The following is a 26,117-nucleotide window of genomic DNA, read 5'->3' on the forward strand; positions in this document are numbered from 1 at the left end:
TCACTATCTGTGAGGTCCCGCAGTCTACTAAAAGGTTTTTTCCCTTTGAGCTCTTGTATGGTAGATGGGGCCATGGCTTACTGGGTATTGAGAAAGAGACTTGGGAACAAAAGGCCATCCCCCCCACAGGAGTGTGATTGAACATGTCTCTTAGAGGCTATGAGGGTATGCAAAGGGCCTAGGAGGTTCAAACTAGTATTTACAGTACGTTGGTAAGAGTAAGAACTCTTTAACCTGGAGACAGGGTCTTGGTGTTGGTCCCAACTGTGGAAAGTAAATTTCCGGCTCAATGGCAAGGCCTGTTTGAAATCGTTGAACAAGTCAGGGAGGTAAACTTTAAAGTATTACAGCCAGGGAATCATTTTTTAAGTAGGGCCCTCTGATTCCACCTGTATTGAATTGTATTGTAACTGTACTGTCTGCCCTTCTGTTGTAAAGCACTGGGCAAACTGTTGGAGCTATACAAATAAAGATAATAATAATAATAATGTATCCTATTATAGATTTCTCCATAAACAGAATATGTCTATCTGCTTTGAGATTGGTGATCATATTTTTGTGACCTGGGTCACACCAATGATAAACCTTTAGTGGGTCCCAGTATTTTTTGGTGATATTATATCTATTTGGGGCCGGTGATATTGGTTTGGGGATACAGGACTGTTTTCTTATGTACTTTGTGGGGTTGGGCAGTTATTGGTATTTGGCTTTATGGATTTTGGTAGTTAACAATAAACTTTTCCTATAAATGTATGAATATATACAGTTTTTGTTCATATATTGGTCTCTCTTTGCTGTACACCCAGTGGTTTGGTGTAGAGTGGAAATTAGGGGTGACCAGAGGCCTCCCTGCACAAACATTCTAAGTGGAGATCCCGATCGTTTGTCATAGATAGGGTGATGCTGCAAGAAAAGAATAAAAAAAAAGGTGACACAAACAAAAAACTTTTTAAATATGTAATGAAGAATATCAATTCCTATTGATGACTCCAACAAGCTTTCCTCTAGACATCTGTATGTGCAGTGATGACTTACCAGCCAGGATCCTGTTATAATCAATGTACGTTTTTTGCTAGCCTGTCCATCGAGTTCATTAAGTCTATGCAATTCAGCTGCATTCTCAGCAGTCTTCTGACGGTCTATTCGTCTCTGTATTAAAGTGCTAGAGGAATAAACAAAATAGGGAAACTAACATTGGATACATCTGTATTTATTTATTAACAATAGAAAATTCTCACAACTGGGATGAAAATGAAAAAAGAAACGGCCACAACTGGGTCTATCGGCAATATCGGTAAACTCAGGGGCTGATTCGGATATATCAGTGAAAGTGCATATCGGCCCCCGATATATCAGTGTTGCCGATAATCGGTCGATCCCTAGTGGTAACCCTTCCCTATGCTATCCAAAAAAACATATTTTTTTGTCTGGAGCTACAATGTACCTGTTCCATCTAACAAATAAATTCAACTTAAGAGCAAACCTACAGACTCCTATCTTGTTTGTAACCTGGGGACCGCCTGTACTGCACTGGGTCTAAAGCTGGCCATATACTAGTAGATATTCAAATGAACATTCAAACAAAAATTCTTTGTATATTGATGGCTTGACAAATGTAATTTTAAAGTACTTCAACATTTCGTTTGCTTTTTACATTTGATTTTGGAACAAATGGACTTTCCCAAGCAGGGGTGGACTGAGCGGTTGGGCACTTCGGACGTGGTCAGAGGGCCCAGCCGGGAAATGGGGCCCGGCTGAGACAGAATAAATGCACGAGATCCGACCCAATGTTGTCTTAGAGACAACATTGGGCTATCGGGGCCCGGCGACTGGCGCTACGTAGGTGGGAGGTGGGGAGGGGCCCAGCGGCCGGCGCTGCTTCCGTGGGAGGAGGGGCCCGGCTCTGGGTTTCCATGGAGTGTGTCCTCCTGTGAGCGAGGCGCATCGCGTACTGACGTTACGTATGTGACATAGATGTGCACCACCTCCACAGGCTGCAGAGGCCAGTCGGATTTCATTAAACAAAACAAGCAAGCGGCAAGCTACACAGACGCAGACTGGCCTACTTACTAGTCTACAGCCAGTCAGCAAGCCACAGCCAGCCATAGGCCAACAGCCAGCAAGCCTGCCAGTGCCAGCCACAGGCCCACAGCCAGCAAGCCACAGGCCCACAGCCAGCAAGTCGCAGGCCAACAGCCAGCAAGTCACAGCCTGCCAGCCACAGCCCGGCCAGCCAGCCAGCCAGCCAGCCTGCTGGTGCCAGCTACAGGCCCACAGCCAGCAAGCCACAGCCAGCCAACAAGCCACAGCATGCCAGCCAAAGCCTGCCAGCAAGCCTGCCAGTGCTAGCCACAGGCTCAAGCCAGCAAGCTACAGCCTGCCAGCCAGCAAGCCACAGCCTGCCAGCCAGTAAGCCTGCCAGTGCCAGTCACAGGCCCACAGCCAGCCACAGCCTGCCTGCCAGCTTTGCTTTTAATTCACAGAAAATGGCAAAGACACAGCATTTCTGGCAAGTTTAAAGCGGAGTTCCACCCTAGAAAATTTTTTTGCACTGTCCGCTTGCTTTAATTTACCTGAAAAAGAATTGGATAATTTATTATTTTTTTTGTTTAACTTATCTTGTTTTTATTGAAGATATGCTTACCTTCCTTCCTCTTCCACCCTCTGCGGACACGGCCCACGACGTCACTCCCTCTTTGCATTGACTCCTGGGAGAGGAGTGTCATCAATCCCAGGAGTCAATACGCCTGCACCGGTGTCACTCGTCACTTCCGGTGCAGGCGCATCATTCCCTGCTGAACAGCTTCTGGGCATGCCCAGAAGCTGTGCAGGGATGACAAGCCTGCATCGGAAGTGACGAGTAGGGCATTCTGGGACTCCGACGTCACCGAAGAGGACGCTCTGGCTTCAGCTGCCCACACCTGAGATGGCAGCGCTGGACAAGACATTTTCAAGGTAAGTATTTCTTCTTACAGTCAAGTGAAACAGGGGACAGTTCAGAGGTTATCGTTGCTTAAATGCACTAGCCCTGACTGTCCCGGGGGGTTATTTTAGGTAATAACAATTTTTTAGGGTGGAACTACGCTTTTTAAGAGGTATTTTGTGTACTCGCTGAAAATGTTGTTTGTGTAAAAATCGAAAACGTATACAGCCATCACATATAAAGACGGTTAAACTGAAATATTACATTTTTGTTCCTGGGTTTGGTTATTCTTTAACCCCTTCCCTATAGCTGAAAGGTGGCTACAGCGCGGGCTTACTTTGCTGGGAGGGTATCCATAGATGTCCTCAGGGAATCGAGCTGCCCACGTGCCCCCTGCGACACTCCTTCAAACTCAGTTGATTACAGATCAGGGTAAAGAGCCAATTACAGTGGCCCTTTACCACGTTATCAGCTGTGTCCAATGACAGCTGATCATGGATATAAACACAAGGCGGTTATTGGCTTTCCTTTCCTCATGCTGACAGCGTAAGGAAGGGAGAAGAGAGCCAATACCCGCCTTGTGTTAAAGGGACATCTACACTGATAATCAGGGCACTGATTATCAGTGTCCTGATTATCAGTGCAGTCCCAACACTGCCCACCAGTGCTGCCAATCAGTGCCCACCAGTGCTGCCAATCAGTGCCTATCAGTGCTGCCCATCAGTGCCCATCAGTGCCACCTATCAGTGCCCATCAGTACCACCTATTAGTGCCACCTATCAGTGCCCATTAGTGCCGCCTATCAGTGCAGCCTTATCAGTGTGCCGCCTCATCAGTGCCTATCAGTGCAGCCTCATCAGGGCACATCAGTAAAGGAGAAAAATTACCTGTTTGCAAAATTTTATAACAAACTATGAAAAATTATTTATTTTTTCAAAATTTTCGGTCTTTTTTCATTTGTTTAGCAAAAAAAAAAAAAAAACAGTGGTGATTAAAGCGGAGTTCCAGCCTAACCGCACACTCACCTGTCCCATGGTCCAGCGATGCGCCGTCTTCTCCCTCTCTGCTCCGCGGCGCCGGCATCACTGATGTGGGCACCCGGCTGTGACAGTTTGCGGCTTCACAGCCGGGTACGCACTGCGCATGCGCTAGTTGCGCTACGCGTCGTAATTGGCCGGCAATCTTCTGGGACCTCTGACATGTCCCAGAAGATTGCAGGGAGGGAGGGAGAGAGGAGAACTTCCGCTCAGGGCGGCACTCCGAGCGGAAGTGGGAGCGGGTACCTGTCAAAACTAGGTACCCGCTCCCCCCCCCTCCCAAAAAAGACATGCCAAATGTGGCATGTCAGGGGGTTAGGACTATTTAAAGCGGAAGTTCCACTTTTGGGTGGAACTCCGCTTTAAATACCACTAAAAGAAAGCTCTATTTGTTTGGGGTACAGTGTTGCATGGCCGCACAATTGTCACTTGAAGTGTGACAGCGCTGCAAGTTGAAAATTGGCCTGGGCAGGAAGAGGGTAAAAATGCCCAGTAGGCAAGTGGTTAAAATGCTAGTTCTCTACAATAGAAGAGGCATACACTCTGGCTCCGGGTCTCTGATGGCCTGTGTCTCCTACCATGCCTTCACCCCCACTGACCTCTATTTCACTACAGGACCCAGCAGTAGGGGTTGGAGGTTGGAATAACAAGGAGGAGGTCCTGAGATGTCCGACACTACTGGAATTGTTGAATGCTGAAGGTAATGATGGAGGCTGCAGCACTGGAACAAGGTGATGGTAAGAGACATGGGCCACTGGAGAGCTGAATGTAACAGAGAACAATCATAATTATATTTTCTAGGTGATTGACAGGGTTGCTTTCAGTAATGTAATGTGTACTTACTTGACTTCTTCTCCATAGGTTACCACAGATTCGTCTGTTATAAGCTTACAGGCTAGGCCAATGTTTTCTGCTGTTTCTGTAAAAAAATAATAGTTTCAATTTCCTATTAGACTTTATTCACAAAGAACAAGCTGAGGTGTATAAAAGGTTATTGTTAATATCTGTTGCTGTTAGACAATGTTTAATGTGATGACTATTAAATGGAAAGTCCAGCGTATTGAAGGGAGAATGGTTCTTAAGACCATTCCTTGACACCACAAAGCTGCTTTCTTGTTATTTCTTGCCACAATTATTCCATCTCTCTATGTTGGCCTACCTCTACACAGGCTATCCTCCCTTCAGTCTATCATGAATACCACAATTAGGGTTATTCAACTTACCAAACACTCAATCTCTGCTAGGGCTGAACGATATTCGATGTAACATCGAATATCGTTCTGCGGGCGTGGGCGATGTACACATCGCCGGATCAGCCGATATTGGGGAGGACTTACAGTTTAGGAATACAGCCCGAGCGTCCCGCACGTTATGTCCGTCCTGCAGCTCTCCCTGACTGAGCGGTGAACAGCGCGCCGTGAGCAGCGGCACAGGGAACCGATCAGGCGTGCCTGCACACCTGATTGGTTCCCTGTGCCGCTACTCGCGACGTGATTGGTTCGCTCTGCCGCTACTCACCGCTCAGTCATGAGAGCTGCACGGGTAGACTTAACATGAGGGACGGATGTTCGGGCTGTACTACTACCTTCTACCACACTGTCTGTGAGTCCCGATTTCTATTCAGTGCACACTAGTCACACACTGTGCGGCACATCACGTTAACCTGTCCTGGAGTGTCCAGTCCACCATTAACCCTGGCCTGCCCTGTATGATGCAGCAACTGCAATAAAATTTAGAAGAAGGCTGCTGCTGCAGTGCTGCACTACTTGTATTTCCCAAATCCGGCTACTACAGTAAAATTAACCCTGGCTGGCCCTGTGTATGGTACAATCAAAAGAAGGTTGCTGCACTGAATCCCTACAGTAACATTAACCCTGTATGGTACAACTACAATAAGAAGGCTGCTGCAGTGGTGCACTACTTCCCAATCCCTACTACAGTAAAATTAACCCTGGCTGGCCCTGTAGTACAATCAGAAGAAGGCTGCTCAGCTGCTGCACTACTTCCAATCCCTACAGTAACATTAACCCTGGCTGCCCTGGCCCTGTGTATGGTACAATCAGAAGAAGGCTGCTGCACTAAATCCCTACAGTAACATTAACCCTGTATGGTACAACTACAATCAGAAGGCTGCAGTACTGCCCTTCATTAACATTAACCCTGTATGGTCAGAAGTCACACGTGATTGGTTTGCTGTACCGCTGCTCACGGCGCTCACCCACCGCTTAGTCACAGCCAACATTCATCATCACTACTAAAAATGCGCAACGAAGAGGATCCGCCGCAAAAAAATGATTTTGTACCAAAAAGAAAGTCAAAATCAAGTATTTGGGAGTATTTCGGGTACAAAAAGGAGGATGTTGACCAAAAAGAGGTACTTTGCATGCAGTGTCATAAAGTTGTGGCCACAAAACAAGGAAACATCACCAATTTGTCTGATCACTTAAAACGGCACCACAAAGTTCTTTACGATGAATTCAAAGTCAAATCTGATTCTGGATGTCGTCAAGTTCAAACAAATATTTGTGATGCCTTTGCCAGTGTGACACCTTACCAGAAAGGCTCTCAATGACAGAAAGCAATAACAGACGCAATAACGTTTCATATCGCTAAAGATATGTTGCCATTAAATACCGTCACCAAAGAGGGATTTAAGAAAATGATCCAAACGCTTGACAAGCGGTATGTTATACCATCCCGCACATATTTTTCCCAAGTTGCGATACAAGAACTGTATGAAAAATGCAAATCTAAGGTTAAAGCAGAACTGTCGTACGTGGAATACTATGCAACTACAACTGACTTGTGGTCCAGCAGAACAACGGAGCCCTACATGAGATTGATGGTCCATTTCATCACAGAGGACTTCGAGCTAAAAAGTCGCTGTTTGCAAACGGTATTTTTCCCGGAAAGTCATACAGCTGAAAATATCGCAGAGGCCCTGAAAGAAGCGGTGTCCGCTTGGGGCTTAGATGAGACACGTCAAGTCTGTATAACAACAGATAATGCAGCGAACATGCTGAAAGCTGCCGATCTGAACAAGTGGACCAGACTACAGTGCTTCGGCCACAGACTACATCTTGCAGTTGGTGAGTAACGACCATGATTCTAAATAAATATACATTTTTTTTGCCGTTTTACTTAAAGTGTTCCTGCTGAAAAAAAAAAAAATGTTGATAAAAATACCCCCGGGACAGTCAGGGCTAGTACATTCCACAATGGATAGCCTCTGATCTGTCCCGGGTCGCACTTACCATTTAGATGAAATACTTACCTTGAAAATTTCTTCTCCAGCGCTGCCATCAGGTCTGGGCCGCTGAAGCGTCCCCTTGTGTCCTCTTCTGTCCTAGAATGCCCTGCACCAGCCCCGATGTCACTTCCGGTGCAGGCTCGTCATCCCTGCACAGCTTCTGGGCATGCCCAGAAGCTGTTTAGCAGGGAATCACGCGCCTGCACCAGAACTGACGTGTGGGGCCGGTGCAGGCGCATTGATTCCTGGGAGCGATGACGTAAGAAAAAAATACACTAAACATTTAAACAACTTATTATTGAATCAGTGGCAAAAAATAGTTTTAGGAGCATATTTGAGGAGCTTTTTTCCAAAATGCGATAACTCCATTTCAATCGTTTTCAGGGAAAATTAAAATTTTTACCTAGACCCACACATTGAGAATATTCAATTTATCCTGTTAAAACATTTTAAACAAGGAAATTATTATTGGCGTTTATCGAGTTTTGGAAAAGAGCTCTTCATTTATGGTTTCAAATAAAACAGTGTGCTTCAATAATTAAAGTTCACATTCACAATGTTTTGTTTGTTTTCTCCGCTTAGAAAATGCAGTGAAAAAGGATGGCCGCATTGATCGCGCTATAGGAGTCTCCAAGAAGCTGGTGAGCCACTTCTCGCACAGCTGGAAGGCCAGCGATGCCCTGGCAAAAGTCCAGAAGGAACTCAATCTTCCATCACATTGCCTCATCTCAGAATGCCAAACAAGATGGGGTTCCAGACAGATGATGATCAGCAGGATATTAGAGCAGCAGCAGGCTTTAACTCAGGTCCTGTCTGCAGACAAGAAGCTGCGACATTTAATTCCAACCTGGCAAGATATAGATGTCCTGGAATCACTAAGCAAGTCACTGGGCCCAATCCTGGATTTCACTGATGCACTTTCAGGGGATGAATATGTAAGTGTCTCCTTTGTAAAGCCAGTTCTTCAGCTCTTCAACACTTCACTACTGGAAATGCGAGAGGAAGACACAGACTTGACCAAGAACATAAAGAAGAAGATGCCGGACTACCTCAACGAGAAATATGAAGATGATGATACTCAGAAGCTGCTAGATATGGCATCTTTTTTGGACCCCCGGTTCAAGATGGACTTCATCAGTGCAGACAAGAAGACCCAAGTTAAGGCCAGAGTGGCATCACAGATGATGGAATGTCATGAGAAAGCAAGCTGCAGCACTGACGTGATGCCCAACGTTACCAGTGAAGTTGAACCCCAGGCAAAGAAAGCAAAGAAGTCATTGGCAAGCTTCTTTAAACAGAGTGAAACTGCAGCAAAGGGTGATTCCTACCTGCTAACAGCTCCAATAGACAAAGAAGAGGATCCACTTGCATGGTGGAAAGTACACAAAATAAGCTTTCCTCATCTCGCCAGACCTGCCCGCAGATACCTGTGTACTCCTGCGACAAGCTCGCCGTCAGAGAGACTTTTCAGTACTAGTGGCAACATTGTCACTTGCCAACGCACCTGTCTCAAGCCTGCAAAGGTTAATAGACTTGTGTTCTTGGCTAAAAACCTTGAGTAAGCAAAGCATACAGCATACATAAGCAGCTAGCATGCATGATCATGCTAAAGAATACTCAGTTTAGAAGTTTTATTTCATTTTGTTTAGCCATGATTATGATGACCAACACTGTTTAACTTTGGCACTTTTGCTAAGAAAAGTTGACTTAAAAACAAAAAAGATTGTGTGAACCAAAAATGCCTATAAGTTGTTTTATAAAAAATATATTAAGTTATATTGTTGTAATGTAAACCAATCAGGGGGGTTGGTGTAAAGCTGCTGTTTTATTTAAAAATGTGTTCTGCTTTTGTGTTTTACAAGAAATGTTCTAATTTTGGAATAAAATATTAAGTGACCTTTTTGTCACTTGTAATGAAGCTTGCTTATTTGTGAAATTATTATCAATGTTAAGGTAATTGTTGACTTTAGCCTGGATTGATGGCTCTCTCAATATCGCAATATATATCGTTGGGAAAAAAAATATCGCAATGTACTTTTTTTCCAATATCGTGCAGCCCTAATCTCTGCCACCCTTCTCTGCCAATACCTCCCACTGGATCATCAAAAAATATCATCCAAATTGTCCACTTTGCTCATCTAAAGAACTCCTATTGCCTAGTTCCCCCATCACCTCCCCCTTGCTCACCTCCATAATTTCCCCAGAGCCTCTCCCATCCTCTGGAACTCCCTACCCCAAACTGTCTGGCTATCCCCTACTCTGTCTGCCTTTAGGTGATCTCTGAAAACTCATCTCTTTAAGGAAACCTATCCCACCTCTTCTTAACAACTGAACCTTTAGTTTCTCCATCAGCTTATCTTCCCACAGCAAAGCATTGTGTAAACTGTTGGTGGTAAAAAAAATCGTAAAATAGTACTATAACTTGTCATGCAACCATGCTTCCTTATTACCTTGTTTATAGGTGGTTAAAGAAGAACTCTCAGTTAAATGTTTTTAACAATTCCGTCTTCTGTTTGTAAGCCTAGCTACGAGGACAGACAGGATCTGCATCCCCGTGGCCACCTGACAATGTAGCTAGCAAGGACACAGCTGTTTGGTAACAAGCACTTGTCTTGGCACTTGCCCGACACAAGCAACATTAAGAGTAATGCAGAGGGCGGGGGGAGGGGGAGTGTTAGCCTCCTGTCTCTCTACATCCCTTTTGCCGCTGCCTGTCTCAGGCAAGAGCTTAGAGGAGAGACAACTGTTGCTTATTAAGAAAGAATCTGAAAAAAAACAATTGAAATAAGACTTCTTCTTTAAAGGATAGCTGTACTTTTGAGACCCCCTGTAAAGTCCTATACTCATTTGTCCGTGCTCCTGACAGTTCTTCACCAACACCCCTTGCAGTGACCCACACAGCTATCAGAGAAAACTCTCCCAGTGAGACACCTTCTTCTTCTTCTTTCCATGGGTGGAAAGACCCTGTTCATTCCTAAATGGGGTTGATTTACTAAAACTGGAGAGCGCAAAATCTGATGAAGCTGGGCATGGTAGCCAATCAGCTTCTAAATTCAGCTTGTTCAATTAAAGAGGAACTACTGTCTGCTCACATAATTTGTAATAAAAACATATTTGCCATCTTCCCTTCAACTACTTTGCATATTATTTTATATATACTGTGATTCTGTACTTGCCAAATATGCTGCAGAAATCTCCCTCCACTAAGTCTGGCTGCAGCCATTTTAACTGTGGGCAGCTGAAGCTGCTGCCTGTTCATTTCCTGGATTTACACAGACACACAGAGGCACACAGACACACATACACACATACACATATATACACATACACAAATATACAGACAGACACACTTACACCCCTGCTTGCCTACACATTTCTCCTCTCTTGATGAATACTCATGGATCTCTGCAGTCTCCTGTTATCTCCACCTTCATCCAGCCCCCCCTCCGGCTCTGCAGCTCTCCTTGGCTCTCCTAGGCTCTCCTATGACTCATCCCTCCTCCCTTGCTGGCAAACTCCCATGAGAGAGAGAGAGCTGTGCATGATGTCATTAGCGTAGGCTCTTTACCAGGCAAGAAAGAGGAAGTGGGCTGTATAAGGTAATTACTGGAAGAAAAAAAAAATTTATTATGCAAAGTTAAAACAACAAGGGAAGAAGATTTAATAGATGGAAAGATAAAAAAATGACTGAAGGTCCGCTTTAGGCTTGGACAATAAAACCTGGAAGCTGATTGGCTTCTATACAGAGCTGCATCAGATTTTGCACTCTCCAGTTTTAGTAAATCAATCCCCATGAGTTTGGCATCACAGTAGTGGACAGCCTCTCCCTAGGAATAAATAGAATTTTTAGTCTTGCTTTATTTGAGAACTTTACAGCCCAGTTTACCTTTCTTGTCTCCAGTTAGAACCCAAATCTTTATGTCTCCTTTTGCCAATGTGTAGATAGTCTCTGGCACTCCGTCCTGTAACTTGTCTTCGATTGCTGTGGCTCCCAGTAACTAAAAAAGTAAAAGTAAAAGTACATTCATAATGAGAAACCCAACATGATCCCCATCTAAACATTTAACAACATGATCCGATCTAAAGCCCCGTACACACGCACCGATTGTCGGCCGAACGATCGGCCGTCTTTTGTCCGGTGCTGTCCTGTCAGTTGAAATGTGCTAAAGACTGCACACAAATTTTGTCGGCCAACAACAGCCGACTGCAGAAGTGATGTCATGTGATGGTTAACTTTCCTTGTCTTTTTTCTTCTCTGAGCATGCCCAGTCTTGCTCATCTGCTGTTTGTGGGCCGAATTCTGTACTGACTGAGGAACAATCGGCCGTTCTGGTGTTGGCCAACAAAAATTTTAAAGCATGCACACCCGATTCTGTTCGGCCGAAAAGTCGCAGTCGGTTGTCGGAAGCATCATACTAACAAGCCGACAATCGGCCGATCGGACGTTGGCCGAATATTTACGGCCGACAATCGCTACGTGTGTATGGGCCTTAACTGTAGAAATAATCAGTCTAATGAGGTCTTGCTTTTAAGGTTGAAGTGTTTATTTTTCCTGTAGCAAACGACTATACTTGACAAAGTTGTCAACTATCCATGTATGGACACAAATTTGTCCACCAAGATCACATGCTACTGGGTCATATGTACTATTTAACTAGCAGAAGTACTAATATTGCAAATAATGTGACATCAGGCATAAGAATAGAGTGATACCAATAATTTCCAATTCTGAAAGCGTTCAGTATTATATGTAGAGATATTCCAACCTGTTGGAGAGATTTCTTTAGAAGAGTTATTCTCTTCCGCTGTGAATTACGGAGATCGAACATTTTATTTGTGCATCCACTAGTAGCAGAGCAGGAGATGAAGATCACAGACTACAGTCAAAGTGATAGTAGGCAATTTTAATATTATTACTATTTATATTACTTTTTTTTATAAATAAATATGTATTATGGTAAATCCATAACACTGGTTGTATGAAAGGTTGTGGAAGTTTTAAAGAAAAAGCTTAGCACAAGCTCTTTCCTTTAGATCAGGGTTTCTCAACCAGGGTTCCTCCTGAGGTTGCTAGGAGTTCCTTGAGCAATGGACAATTTCTGCCTCTCAGATAAGTTCCCACTGACACCATTGTTCCTTTTAGCTATCTATATGGGGTAATTCTTCTTAATGTATACTATCACTTTGGCCTAAACTTTAGTGAGATTGGGATAGTGCCCAACTGTTGCAATCCCACATTTTCAGAACAATAGGATAAGTAAAATGTCTATGTCAAACTAAATTACATAATTAATGTTTATAGCACTAAGGTAATATTTTTTTTTAGTGTCATGACCATTGCATAGCTCCCAATTGTCCTGAATTTCCAGATTTGGAACAAAGTCCCTCTGTCCCTCTTTCTTCCTCATTTGTCCCTCACTTTGGTCTGATCTCTATAGTTGTATATAAAAAGGAACTATTTAAGTGCTTCCCAGTGCTAAACCTTTCATCCAATTTCTAAATTGTTGCATTTGTATAATTCAGGGCATGGCAGGGGGTGTGTCCTATGCAGGGCTGCTGTTAGAAATGACAGGGGGTGTGTCCTACGCAGGGCTGCTGTTAGAAATGACAGGGGGTGTGTCCTATGCAGGGCTGCTGTTAGAAATGACAGGGGGTGTGTCCTACGCAGGGCTGCTGTTAGAAATGACAGGGGGTGTGTCCTATGCAGGGCTGCTGTTAGAAATGACAGGGGGTGTGTCCTATGCAGGGCTGCTGTTAGAAATGACAGGGGGTGTGTCCCATGCAGGGCTGCTGTTAGAAATGACAGGGGGTGTGTCCCATGCAGGCTGCTGTTAGAAATGACAGGGGGTGTGTTATATTCTCCGTGTTGTGAGAGACACAGGACTCTGGTCTGGAACAACGGTTGTTTATTCAGGACTCTCTGTACAGCATTACAGGACAGCTCTGCATATCAATGCATCTCTACATGTGTCTAAAGATGGCCACTCTGCCCCTTGACCCTTGTCATCACTCCTGGGTGGAGCCAGCCTTAAAGTGACAGTACATGTGAAACCCTTCAGGTATAACACCTTCCATCCATACCTAAAAAAAAACCAAAAAAAAAAAAACCAAAAAAAAAAAAACCAACAAAACAAGAACAGGCATAAAACAGTAACTCATAATTGTCCAATACAGTCCTCCAACTCAGGAGATTTAGATGGCTTCTTCCACGTCCGGATGTGAGAACAACTTCCAGGGACGCTACGGGGAGAAAATGGCAGCGGATCACTTTCGGCGGGCCCGTCGAAAGTCTCGTAACCGGTCTTGCATTTGAAACCGGTCAGGAGGGCGACAGTGTCGTTGAGGACGGGCACCCAGCGACTCGGGGCCGGAGGAAGCAGGGCTGGCCGGAATGGACACCGGCGGGGCCAAGAGGGGATCCCCTAGCTCAGAGGGTGAGCAGACCTCTGGACCAGGGCTGGAGGGCTCTGTTGGAGCTGAGTTCAAAAGTTCAGAGTCCTCCCAAGCATCAGTCTCAATGCCTCCTGATCCGGTAGGAGCAGATCCTTGAGACACTGGAGGTGCAGCCGATGTCAGGGAGTCGGGCAGCTGAGAACGAGGACGCAATTGGTCCGCATGCCTTCTGCAAATGGAACCATCTTCCAGGCAGACCCTATACATTTTGGGTCCCAAAGTCTCTGCGACGATAGCAGGAAGCCAACGAGTGTTGAAAGCACCATAAGATCGGGCCCATACCTTTTGCTGGGCTGTAAACCAGGGAATCTCGTCGTGTTCGACCCTCTTGTCTTGGGACTGTTCCTGGACCGTTTGAGGGCGGAGCATATCCAAAACAGTCCATGGCTGCCGACCCAAAAGAAGTTCAGCTGGAGTTTTCCCAGTGGTTGCATGTGGTGTGGTTCTGTAAGCAGAAAGGAAGGAGTCCAGCTGCTGGGGTGACAGGGACTGTTGTTTACTTGTAGCCACAGTAGCTTTGAAATAGCGTTTGAAGGTCTGTACAAACCTTTCTGCTTGACCATTTGTAGCCGGGTGGTAAGGTGCGGTCAACTTGTGTTTGATGTTGTGGGCAGTCAGTAAACCCTGAAACTCCTGGCTTGTGAATTGTGCACCGTTGTCTGTGACAATTTCTCTGGGGTAACCAAACATAGCAGCGAGATGTAACAGTATGGAAATCGTCGCCTTAGTCGTTGGCTGGGTAACAGGAATGACCTCAGGCCACTTTGAATGGGCATCAATAATGATCAAAAAGGTGTGTCCTCTGATCGGGCCTGCAAAGTCCAAGTGTAGGCAAAACCAGGGAACCGTGGGCCAAGTCCAGGGCTGGACGCACCCTCGAGGAGGGTCTCTTGCAGTTTGTGCACATCCAGCACACGCATTCACATATGTCGTGATATCGGAGTCGAGGTTCGGCCACCACACATAGCCTCGGGCCTTTTGTTTCATACGTGTGCCTCCAGGATGACCAGTATGTAGCAAGTCCAGAATGTGTCTCCGGAGGGTCTGTGGAACGATCACTCGGTCTCCCCATAAAACACAGTTGCCAGACACAGTTAATTCCAGACGCCTACGGAAGTAAGGTTCATAATCCTGTGTGACAGTTGCAGGCCAACCGTACCGTACCCAGGAGAGTATTGTCTTAAGGAAGGTATCCTTGGCTGTATGGGCTGCTACTTCCCCGGAAGACAGAAAGGACAGGCTGGTGTAACGACAACTCTTGACAGGTGGAGAAGAGTCTGTTAATGTCCTTGTCAGACGGGACATGGCGTCTGCATTAGCATTGGCATCATGGCTGCGATACTGGATTTTGTAGCTATATGCTCCCAAGAATAGGGCATAGCGTTGAAGACGGGCCGCAGTCGTCTGGGAGATGCCTTTGTTAGGGCTAAAGATCTGAAGGAGTGGTTTATGATCAGTCAGTATGGTGAATTCCCTACCATACAGGTAAAGATGAAACTTCTTAATTGCCCATATGAGCGCCAGAGCCTCTTTGTCAATGTGAGAGTAATTGCTTTCTGCTTTTGTCAAGGACCTGGAGGCGAATGCCACTGGTTTCTCTGACCCATCTGGCAAAACGTGAGATAGTACAGCCCCTAGACCATAGGGTGAGGCATCACAAGCCAAGGTGAGAGGCCTTTGGAGGTCATAGTGCACGAGCATGCGTGACGCCAACAGCTTTCGCTTAGAAACTTCAAAAGCACGTTGGCATGCAGCCGACCAGTTCCATCTGGAGTGTTTCTCCAAAAGCTTGTTTAATGGAAACAAAGTGTGTGCTAGATCCGGCAGGAATTTGTGGTAATAGTTCAGCAAGCCCAGGTATGATCACAGCTGCTGGACGTTGGTCGGGGCTGGAGCTTTTACTAAAGCATCAACTTTGGCTTCCGTGGTGTGTATACCCTCTGCATCCACAAGGTGGCCACAAAACTCCAATTTAGGTACCATGAATTGGCATTTCGCCAAGTTCACTTTTAGACCCTGCTCTTGCAGTCTCGCCAACACAAGCTCCACGTTACGCTTGTGTTCCTGGTCCATCAGGCCCGTGATGAGCATGTCATCTAACAGGCACTGTGTGAAAGGAATGTCCGCCAAAATCTCATCCATTTTGCGTTGCCAAATGGCTGGGGCGGAGGCTACCCCAAACACCATCCGATTGTATTCATACAGTCCCTTGTGAGTGTTGATTGTTAGAAACTTGCGGGACGAAGGGTGGACCTCAAACTGTAAATAAGCTTGCCTGAGATCAAGCTTGGTGAACTTTTGACCTCCTGCAAGAGAGGCAAAAATGTCATCTACTCTGGGTAGGGCATACTGGTCTATCTCCAGTTGAGAATTTAGTGCCATGCGGAAATCGCCACAAATGCGTAAGTCCCCATTCGCTTTCTTTACTGGTACAACTGGTGATGCCCACTCGCTGTGCTCTACCTTTGAGATGACACCTTGTTCCTCCAGCCGGCTTAGTTCAGCTTCCACACCTGCTCGGAGTGCGAAAGGTACTGTCCGAGCTTTGAAGAACCTAGGCTGGGCATTGGGTTTCAGCCTGAGTCTCACACAGTCATGCTTTATTTTTCCCAAATGGTTATCAAAGACTTGTGGGAATCGCTGTTTCAGGGACTTCACCCATCCCTCTTCATCCCCTGATGGGATGGTCACGGTGTTGCAGGGGTTAATGGCGATGTCTGGCATGCCAAAGTGAGCAATCCAGTCTCTCCCAAAGAGAGGGGGTCCCCCATGTTCTAGGATATACAATGGCATTCTCTTTGTCTGACCCTTGTAGGATACCTGTACTTTCACGTACCCCAGTGGATGGAGTATCTGCTTTGAATATGTCTGCAGTTTGATTGGTGTTGGACGGACAGTTGTTCGGATCAGAAGTTTTCTCCATTGTTTCTGGGTGATAACTGAAACTGCTGCTCCTGTGTCTACATCCATCTTGAGTTTCTTTCCTTCCACGGTTACCTCTACAGTCATTGCTGAGGGTGCTGAATGCATATGATGTATGTCCAATCTGTGGAGCACTTCCTCATCCTCTGATTCAGATGACGATGTATATCTTCCCACCATATATGCCTTTGTCCTGGTGTTCAGAGGTTGTTTATTTCGCACCTTCTTACTATGGCAGACTCGTTTCAGATGGCCTGCCTTACCACAATTATGACAGAGCTGATCCTTAAACCGGCAGACTTTGTGATCATGGTCTGTATTCCCACAACGGTAGCAAGCTGACGTCCGGGCTGGTGAGGTTCTATATTTACAGTTAGCTGCAGTTTGCTTGACTGCTGTTCTGAAAACTTCCTCTTTAACCTCGCCCCCTCTTACCCTGGGGGTTCAATGCCTCTGTATCTTTCACAGCCATTTCCATCACTGAAGCTATCTCAATTGCCTTTGTAAGGGTAAGGTCTTTCTCTGTTAACAGTCTCTTTTGGCTAGACTCACTATTCAGTCCCATGACAAACTTATCCCTTAGTGCAGTTGGTAAGTACTCCCCAAAAGAACAGGTTGAGGCTAGTCTGCGAAGGGCGAGCACATAAGCCTTAATATCTTCACCTGGCTGCTGCTGCCGCTGATAAAACCTGAATCTTTCTGCAATCTCTAGTGGTTTAGGCTGGAAGTGATTCCCTAACAGTGTCAGGAGCTCTGCCAAAGTCTTAGTTGCTGGTTTTTCAGGGAAAAGGAGATCCCTAAGAGTGTCATATGTCCTAGCACCAACCACTGTCAGAAAAACTGCTACTTGCCTGCCGTCTGGGATGGCATTTGCACAGAAATATTGTTCTAGTCTTTCAATCCAGGAAATCCACGTTGTCTGTTCTCCATCAAATTCACTTAATGTCCCGATCAATGACATTTTCCTGCTGGGCTCTGTGGGTGTTTGTATTCCTGACAATCCAGAGTTTTTTTTCTTCCTTTCCTTTCTCACACGGATAGTAACCTTGTAAATCCCATCCTCGTTGCCACTGTTATATTCTCCGTGTTGTGAGAGACACAGGACTCTGGTCTGGAACAACGGTTGTTTATTCAGTACTCTCTGTACAGCATTACAGGACAGCTCTGCATATCAATACATCTCTACATGTGTCTAAAGATGGCCACTCTGCCCCTTGACCCTTGTCATCACTCCTGGGTGGAGCCAGCCTTAAAGTGACCGTACATGTGAAACCCTTCAGGTATAACAGGGTGTGTCCCATGCAGGGCTGTTGTTAGAAATGACAGGGGGTGTGTCCTATGCAGGGCTGCTGTTAGAAATGACAGGGGGTATGTCCCATGCAGGGCTGCTGTTAGAAATGACAGGGGGTGTGTCCCATGCAGGGCTGCTGTTAGAAATGACAGGGGGTGTGTCCTACGCAGGGCTGCTGTTAGAAATGACAGGGGGTATGTCCCATGCAGGGCTGCTGTTAGAAATGACAGGGGGTGTGTCCCATGCAGGGCTGCTGTTAGAAATGACAGGGGGTGTGTCCTATGCAGGGCTGCTGTTAGAAATGACAGGGGGTGTGTCCTATGCAGGGCTGCTGTTAGAAATGACAGGGGGTGTGTCCTATGCAGGGCTGCTGTTAGAAATGACAGGGGGTGTGTCCTATGCAGGGCTGCTGTTAGAAATGACAGGGGGTGTGTCCCATGCAGGGCTGCTGTTAGAAATGACAGGGGGTGTGTCCCATGCAGGGCTGCTGTTAGAAATGACAGGGGGTGTGTCCCATGCAGGGCTGCTGTTAGAAATGTCAGGGGGTGTGTCCCATGCAGGGCTGCTGTTAGAAATGACAGGGGGTGTGTCCCATGCAGGGCTGCTGTTAGAAATGACAGGGGGTATGTCCCATGCAGGGCTGCTGTTAGAAATGACAGGGGGTGTGTCCCATGCAGGGCTGCTGTTAGAAATGACAGGGGGTGTGTCCCATGCAGGGCTGCTGTTAGAAATGACAGGGGGTGTGTCCCGTGCAGGGCTGCTGTTAGAAATGACAGGGGGTGTGTCCCATGCAGGGCTGCTGTTAGAAATGACAGGGGGTATGTCCCATGCAGGGCTGCTGTTAGAAATGACAGGGGGTGTGTCCCATGCAGGGCTGCTGTTAGAAATGACAGGGGGTGTGTCCCATGCAGGGCTGCTGTTAGAAATGACAGGGGGTATGTTCCATGCAGGGCTGCTGTTAGAAATGACAGGGGGTATGTCCCATGCAGGGCTGCTGTTAGAAATGACAGGGGGTGTGTCCCATGCAGGGCTGCTGTTAGAATTGACAGGGGGTGTGTCCTACGCAGGGCTGCTGTTAGAAATTACAGGGGGTGTGTCCCGTGCAGGGCTGCTGTTAGAAATGACAGGGGGTGTGTCCCATGCAGGGCTGCTGTTAGAAATGACAGGGGGTGTGTCCCATGCAGGGCTGCTGTTAGAAATGACAGGGGGTGTGTCTCGTGCAGGGCTGCTGTTAGATATGACAGGGGGTGTGTCCCATGCAGGGCTGCTGTTAGAAATGACAGGGGGTGTGTCCCATGCAGGGCTGCTGTTAGAATTGACAGGGGGTGTGTCCTACGCAGGGCTGCTGTTAGAAATTACAGGGGGTGTGTCCCATGCAGGGCTGCTGTTAGAAATGACAGGGGGTGTGTCCTATGCAGGGCTGCTGTTAGAAATGACAGGGGGTGTGTCCTATGCAGGGCTGCTGTTAGAAATGACAGGGGGTGTGTCCCATGCAGGGCTGCTGTTAGAAATGACAGGGGGTGTGTCCCATGCAGGGCTGCTGTTAGAAATGACAGGGGGTGTGTCCCATGCAGGGCTGCTGTTAGAAATGTCAGGGGGTGTGTCCCATGCAGGGCTGCTGTTAGAAATGACAGGGGGTGTGTCCCATGCAGGGCTGCTGTTAGAAATGACAGGGGGTATGTCCCATGCAGGGCTGCTGTTAGAAATGACAGGGGGTGTGTCCCATGCAGGGCTGCTGTTAGAAATGACAGGGGGTGTGTCCCATGCAGGGCTGCTGTTAGAAATGACAGGGGGTGTGTCTCGTGCAGGGCTGCTGTTAGATATGACAGGGGGTGTGTCCCATGCAGGGCTGCTGTTAGAAATGACAGGGGGTGTGTCCCATGCAGGGCTGCTGTTAGAAATGACAGGGGGTGTGTCCCGTGCAGGGCTGCTGTTAGAAATTACAGGGGGTGTGTCCCATGCAGGGCTGCTGTTAGAAATGACAGGGGGTGTGTCCCATGCAGGGCTGCTGTTAGAAATGACAGGGGGTGTGTCTCGTGCAGGGCTGCTGTTAGATATGACAGGGGGTGTGTCCCATGCAGGGCTGCTGTTAGAAATGACAGGGGGTGTGTCCCATGCAGGGCTGCTGTTAGAATTGACAGGGGGTGTGTCCTACGCAGGGCTGCTGTTAGAAATTACAGGGGGTGTGTCCCATGCAGGGCTGCTGTTAGAAATGACAGGGGGTGTGTCCTATGCAGGGCTGCTGTTAGAAATGACAGGGGGTGTGTCCTATGCAGGGCTGCTGTTAGAAATGACAGGGGGTGTGTCCCATGCAGGGCTGCTGTTAGAAATGACAGGGGGTGTGTCCCATGCAGGGCTGCTGTTAGAAATGACAGGGGGTGTGTCCCATGCAGGGCTGCTGTTAGAAATGTCAGGGGGGGTGTCCCATGCAGGGCTGCTGTTAGAAATGACAGGGGGTGTGTCCCATGCAGGGCTGCTGTTAGAAATGACAGGGGGTATGTCCCATGCAGGGCTGCTGTTAGAAATGACAGGGGGTGTGTCCCATGCAGGGCTGCTGTTAGAAATGACAGGGGGTGTGTCCCATGCAGGGCTGCTGTTAGAAATGACAGGGGGTATGTCCCATGCAGGGCTGCTGTTAGAAATGACAGGGGGTATGTCCCATGCAGGGCTGCTGTTAGAAATGACAGGGGGTGTGTCCCATGCAGGGCTGCTGTTAGAATTGACAGGGGGTGTGTCCTACGCAGGGCTGCTGTTAGAAATTACAGGGGGTGTGTCCCGTGCAGGGCTGCTGTTAGAAATGACAGGGGGTGTGTCCCATGCAGGGCTGCTGTTAGAAATGACAGGGGGTGTGTCCCATGCAGGGCTGCTGTTAGAAATGACAGGGGGTGTGTCTCGTGCAGGGCTGCTGTTAGATATGACAGGGGGTGTGTCCCATGCAGGGCTGCTGTTAGAAATGACAGGGGGTGTGTCCCATGCAGGGCTGCTGTTAGAATTGACAGGGGGTGTGTCCTACGCAGGGCTGCTGTTAGAAATTACAGGAGGTGTGTCCCATGCAGGGCTGCTGTTAGAAATGACAGGGGGTGTGTCCCATGCAGGGCTGCTGTTAGAAATGACAGGGGGTGTGTCCCATGCAGGGCTGCTGTTAGAAATGACAGGGGGTGTGTCCCATGCAGGGCTGCTGTTAGAAATGACAGGGGGTGTGTTCCATGCAGGGCTGCTGTTAGAAATGACAGGGCCCGTACAGCCTACCTGGCAACCCTCCCCCCCCCCCCCCCGAATATATCAAGACAAACTAAAATCATTAGTAGTGGACACAAACATAACAGAGAACCTGTGTGAATTAGGCCTTTTTATTTGCTTTTTACATTAAAAACACACACATATATATAAAATATTAATTACAAGGTTTAATTATTTTTTTTACAATAGTTTTTTTTTTTTTACAGGACAGGGAAGCCTGCAACGCTGGGTGGGGGGGGGGGGGGGCGGGAAAGTGAAAGGGGGGCACACAGGGAGAGGGAGGGGGGAATCAGAAGCAGGCAGAACAGGGAGGGGGATCGGTGTCGGAGAAGCAATTACAGGCACGATGCCCTGTGTCTGTGTCTCTCCCCGCAGCCGCTGAAAGCTGGCAGGAGAGGAAGAAACTGGCTTTCAGCTGCTGCAGAGAACCACACAGAGCTTCCTTCTGTAATTGTCCCCCTGCCCAACAGCACTGATTCCTCGTGCTTATTGGGCCCCCTACAGGAGGACTGGTGTTCCCTCCACCCTATCAGCGGCCCGGTCCTATGCCTACATATTTTTGCTAATAGGTGTCCATCGTTCCCATCTCAAAAAGTTGGGATGTATGCCATTGGTATTATCTATATTTCAAATGCCTATTATTTTATTAAGGTGATCAACAAAGATGTTTCCAGAATTTAAACAAGTAGGGGTTCTAACCCTTCCTAATCTGTCTAAAAGTATAAAAAAAAGTTTTGGTTGACATTACATTTTAATTGGATTCCGATATTCACAATAGCAAAACTCTCTCTTTTGCAACTGTTTTTGTGTTATAGAATATAGAATATAGCGGCATATGCAGTGTATATAGACTATGAATGTTTGGTGGTTTGTGGAGGCAACTTGACAGGATGTACTTAATAGTAATAATTGTGTATAAAGGACAGTGTCACATACCACGAGGTCAGTTTCAATCTCTTCATACACTTTATCCAAAGCTTCATCACGATTGCTGATTGCCACACTGGCTGCCTTATACCTTTTGCTCCATATGTCAAAATCTTCCTCGCTGATGTCCTTGTAGCACAGGCACAGGGTCCTAAGAGTCTCGTTGGCAAACATCTGATGAGGGACACAGTGAATGATTAAAGATGAAGATTAATCAGCTTATATTTTGCCTTCCTTAGTTCCTCCTTTCCACACTCGTCCATAATATTTTTGGAACAGCCTACAATTTACATAGTTCAGTGGTGGTCAACCTACTTGACACAGGGAGCCTCAAATCACCCAATGGGGGGCCACACACAGCATGCAATAAATATATTGCTACAGAAAGCTCTCAAACAGGAGATGGACACAGACTATGGGCACTATGGGCATACTATAAGGGATGGTCAAAGACTGCAAACATGCTATAGGAGTTGTTGGAGACTGGGGAATCATAGAATGGAGATATATTATATGAGACTGCCAAAGATCACTGCTATTACACAGCCCTTTACCAATCAGTGCTTCTGGATTTTTGCTCACTACAGTCCTCTTAAAAATGATTTGTTATTTGATATTTCTCTTAGCAAAGTCCAATTTAAAAGATCAGAGAGGAAAAAAAAAACATAAAAAGTAAAAAAGGATGGGTTTAAAGTATAAGTAGGAAAGAAAAAATGCCATTCAACTTAGAGAACCCAGTCTAAAGAATAATTTACCTTCACTGTCCAGAGCAAGCTCATAGGCAAGGTAGAACTAACTGCTGTCTGCAGGGGCCCCAAAGGCCACACAAAATGGGGGAACCAGGGAAGTATGAAGTGCAAACTGTTTAGTCCAATCTATAATTGTTGTATTGAACTGTAACAGGTTGCCTTATTTACCTAAAGTGATTGTGAAGTCTTGTTTTTTTTTTTTAATAAAAAACATGTTATACTTACCTCCTCTGTTCAGTTGGTTTTGCACAGAGCTGCCCAAATTCTACTCTTCTCGGGTCCCTCGTTGGTGCTCCTGGCCCCTCCCTCTTTCTGAGTGCCCCCACAGCAAGCAGCTGGCTATGGAGACACCCGAGCCGAGTTGCCGTTCGGCCCTGCCCCCTATTTCTCCCGTGACTGGCTAACTGACTTTGATTGACAGACACTCTTATAAAACTTTATAAATATAAATTAATTATGACTGATAGTGCCAGTGCTTTATATTGTGCTTAATATACTAAAAATAAATATATAGATAAGAACCAATAACATATATGAGTGCAGTGCTGGGTAAAAAATATTCATAAACTATTACTCAATCATGAGATAATAGTGACATAAAGTGATCTGTGCTGGTGTATATTAAAGTGACTAAGAGCAATCAGTTCAATTTTTAGTGGTTTAAAATGTGCAAAGTGTGCCCCAATGGGGCTTATTAGTCTATATAGTGATTCCCGTGGTGAATAATCAATTCTTCAGGAGTGCATCAGATATTGGATATCCCAACGTGCGCTCCTGTGGGCATAATGCTGTTAAAATATATGCTCACCAGAAGGATGCGGGTCACACAGACCCTGCAGGCGTTTTTACAATATGTGGATAGGGTATCACTCTTTTCCTTCTTGGAGGCTGAGAGTGACATTGCTAGCAATTTTATTCCTGTCATTCAGCTGTAGGAGCCGTTAGAAATGCGAATCGCATTTCTATCATTTAAAAGACACGCGGTTGCTAAATGCAACGAAATGCAACAACTAATCGATAATGAGAATCGTTGACAATTGTTGACATTTTTATTGATTAGTTGTTGCAGCTAAATTAATAAAGATGCCCTTTATTTATATTAATAAGGGGGGTGCAAGTAGCTGCTTTTACCTAGGGCGCAAAATAGTCTAGCGCTGGCTCTGTTTGTCCCTACGATCCCCTGATGTCCTCCGACCGATGTCGGTGTTATATCGGAATACAGCTACCTATCAGACTCTACAACCGGAAGTGACAGCCGAGAAACTTACTGCGCATGCGCCATGCGTTCTAACATGGGCACTATGCGTTCCAATAGCTTTCCTTATGTGACAGAACACGAAGCCGCAGCAGATATGTTCTTACAACCAAGCAACTCTTGAATTCCAGACTTATTTTTGCAGTAAACTCACCTTTTATACTGAAATGGAAAATTTCACCGTGACCGAGTGAAATAGTCTATTTCACTATATAATCAGTTTGTTGCTGAGCAGTGCGGGGGTGTACCAAGATGGACGTCGCCACCTTCTGCCTGCAGGTTACTTGCTATATTTACTATATTACAATAATAATAGAAATGTAATACTGTTATTCAGTCTATATGGTCAGTTTACTGGCAAAATAAATCTAAAATTCAAGACTTGCGTGAGTGTAAGAAGATGTCCGCAGCTGCTTCGTTTTCTGTCACATTAGGAAAGCTATTGGAACGCATAGTGGCCATGTTGGAACGCATGGCGCATGCGTAATAAGTTTTTCTTTCCGAACGTCACTTTCGGTTGCAGAATCTGATAGTTAGCGGTATTCTGATAGAACGCCGGCACCCGTCTTCAGGGTTCCCTTCCCTGCGAGCGCTGCGACGCAGGGGGCGGAACCGGGCGGAAAATTTTAAAAAAGTACACAAAACATGACATGATACATTGTAATCTGTCAGGATTATATTACTGTTTCAAACCCTTTCACCTCAGTTTTTTCCCCAGTGCTTTGTCCAGTGCCCTGCCTGCACTTTTACTGTTTAATTCCTTTTATTTTTATTAATAATTTTTTAATAATAATTTATTCATTTAATTTTCATTTTGTTTTATTCCTAAGAATTACAGGTCTACAATAAAAAACAACAGATTTCCATGCAAAACTATGTACCGCTTTGACATTCAAAAATGCTGACATAATCAGACCGCCAGGGAGGTTAAGGGACCCAAAGGCAAAAGAGAATTGTGCCAAATAAAGATGCCCCATGTCACTGTAATGTAATACAGACTCACATCTAAGGCCTCCTGAGTCTGTTCTTTGATTGCGTTGTTCGAATGCAGCAGAGCATATACGATGGTGTCAGCGCCTTTACAGTAAAGTCTTATTTTCCCATCTGGATACCGTACTGCAAAAAACAGAGACATATTGCTTGTTTTTAAATCTGCTACACCGTTTCAATAAAACAGTAAATGGACACTAAGGGCTCTTGTACAAGGACATTTTTAGGCGTTCAAACATTTTTCTTTTTTTTTCAACTGATCTGAACACAGCACATTGCTTTTGCAATGGACCTGTACACACAGGCATGCAAATATCAGTAAACTAGCACTGCATTAAAAAAAAAAATCCAAAAATCTGCATTACTGCTCAGTATTTTACACACATACATGTGAGAACACACATCAGTTACACATCTTTATTGAATAGTAGATTGTTAAGAATTTATTTCCACGTACACATATTGTATTTGTAATATGGAGAGCCCAAGGTCACCAACCAGCTGCTTGTAAAAATAACAGTGTTTATTGGACTCACAAAGCAAATAAATGTAACACCCTCCTAGGTAGGTGCTAGAAGAGAGAATATATTTTTGGATCTTTTCTGCTTACCACAGAGATTTTCCAGGTAAATATATATTGTTCTCTGCCTACCAGAGAGCAGGATCTGTTAGTGAGGTCTGCTCATGGTGCTCAGGTGCAGCTCAGTTCGTCTGAAGTGTTTCACACTGGTCCAATAAGGATGCATATTGGACAGTGGGAGGAAACCTGACAAATGAGTGCACAAGCATTTAGTACAACCCTGGTGATTGGCAGAGGAAAGTGCCTCAATGCATGCTGGGATACTGTATAAATGCCGAGGGCACATGTGCTTGGGGTCTTTCAGCTGGAGAACAGGGTCCAAGAGGGAGGGAGCCACTGCCCCTCTTCTGTAGAAATTGCCATGCAGCCTCAGGTAATCAACCTGAGGGCCTGAGAGTCAGAGAGGAGCTGAACCCAGAATGTCCTGCATAGCTAACTGGAAGGGAGACACTGGAAAAATCTGATTCTGCATACAGTGAGTACAGATTTGTATCAAGGGG

At 46.0% G+C, this 26,117-nt stretch overlaps 1 protein-coding gene across 1 annotated transcript in view; it reads right to left on the reverse strand.

The window, feature by feature from the left end:
* The window catches only part of ATP8B1 (ATPase phospholipid transporting 8B1), a gene marked incomplete at both ends in the record, with an annotated part of 111,286 nt that overhangs the window by 16,133 nt on the left and 69,036 nt on the right, over positions 1-26,117 (reverse strand). The window contains 5 exons of the mRNA XM_082265415.1: positions 1,036-1,162; positions 4,804-4,879; positions 11,097-11,208; positions 22,053-22,217; positions 25,051-25,163. Of these exons, the coding sequence (XP_082121541.1) occupies positions 1,036-1,162; positions 4,804-4,879; positions 11,097-11,208; positions 22,053-22,217; positions 25,051-25,163 (593 nt within the window). The remainder of the gene's footprint in view (positions 1-1,035; positions 1,163-4,803; positions 4,880-11,096; positions 11,209-22,052; positions 22,218-25,050; positions 25,164-26,117) is intronic.

Source organism: Pelophylax lessonae, assembly GCF_965119305.1.
Source record: "Pelophylax lessonae genome assembly, chromosome: 1".
Lineage (NCBI taxonomy): Eukaryota > Metazoa > Chordata > Amphibia > Anura > Ranidae > Pelophylax > Pelophylax lessonae.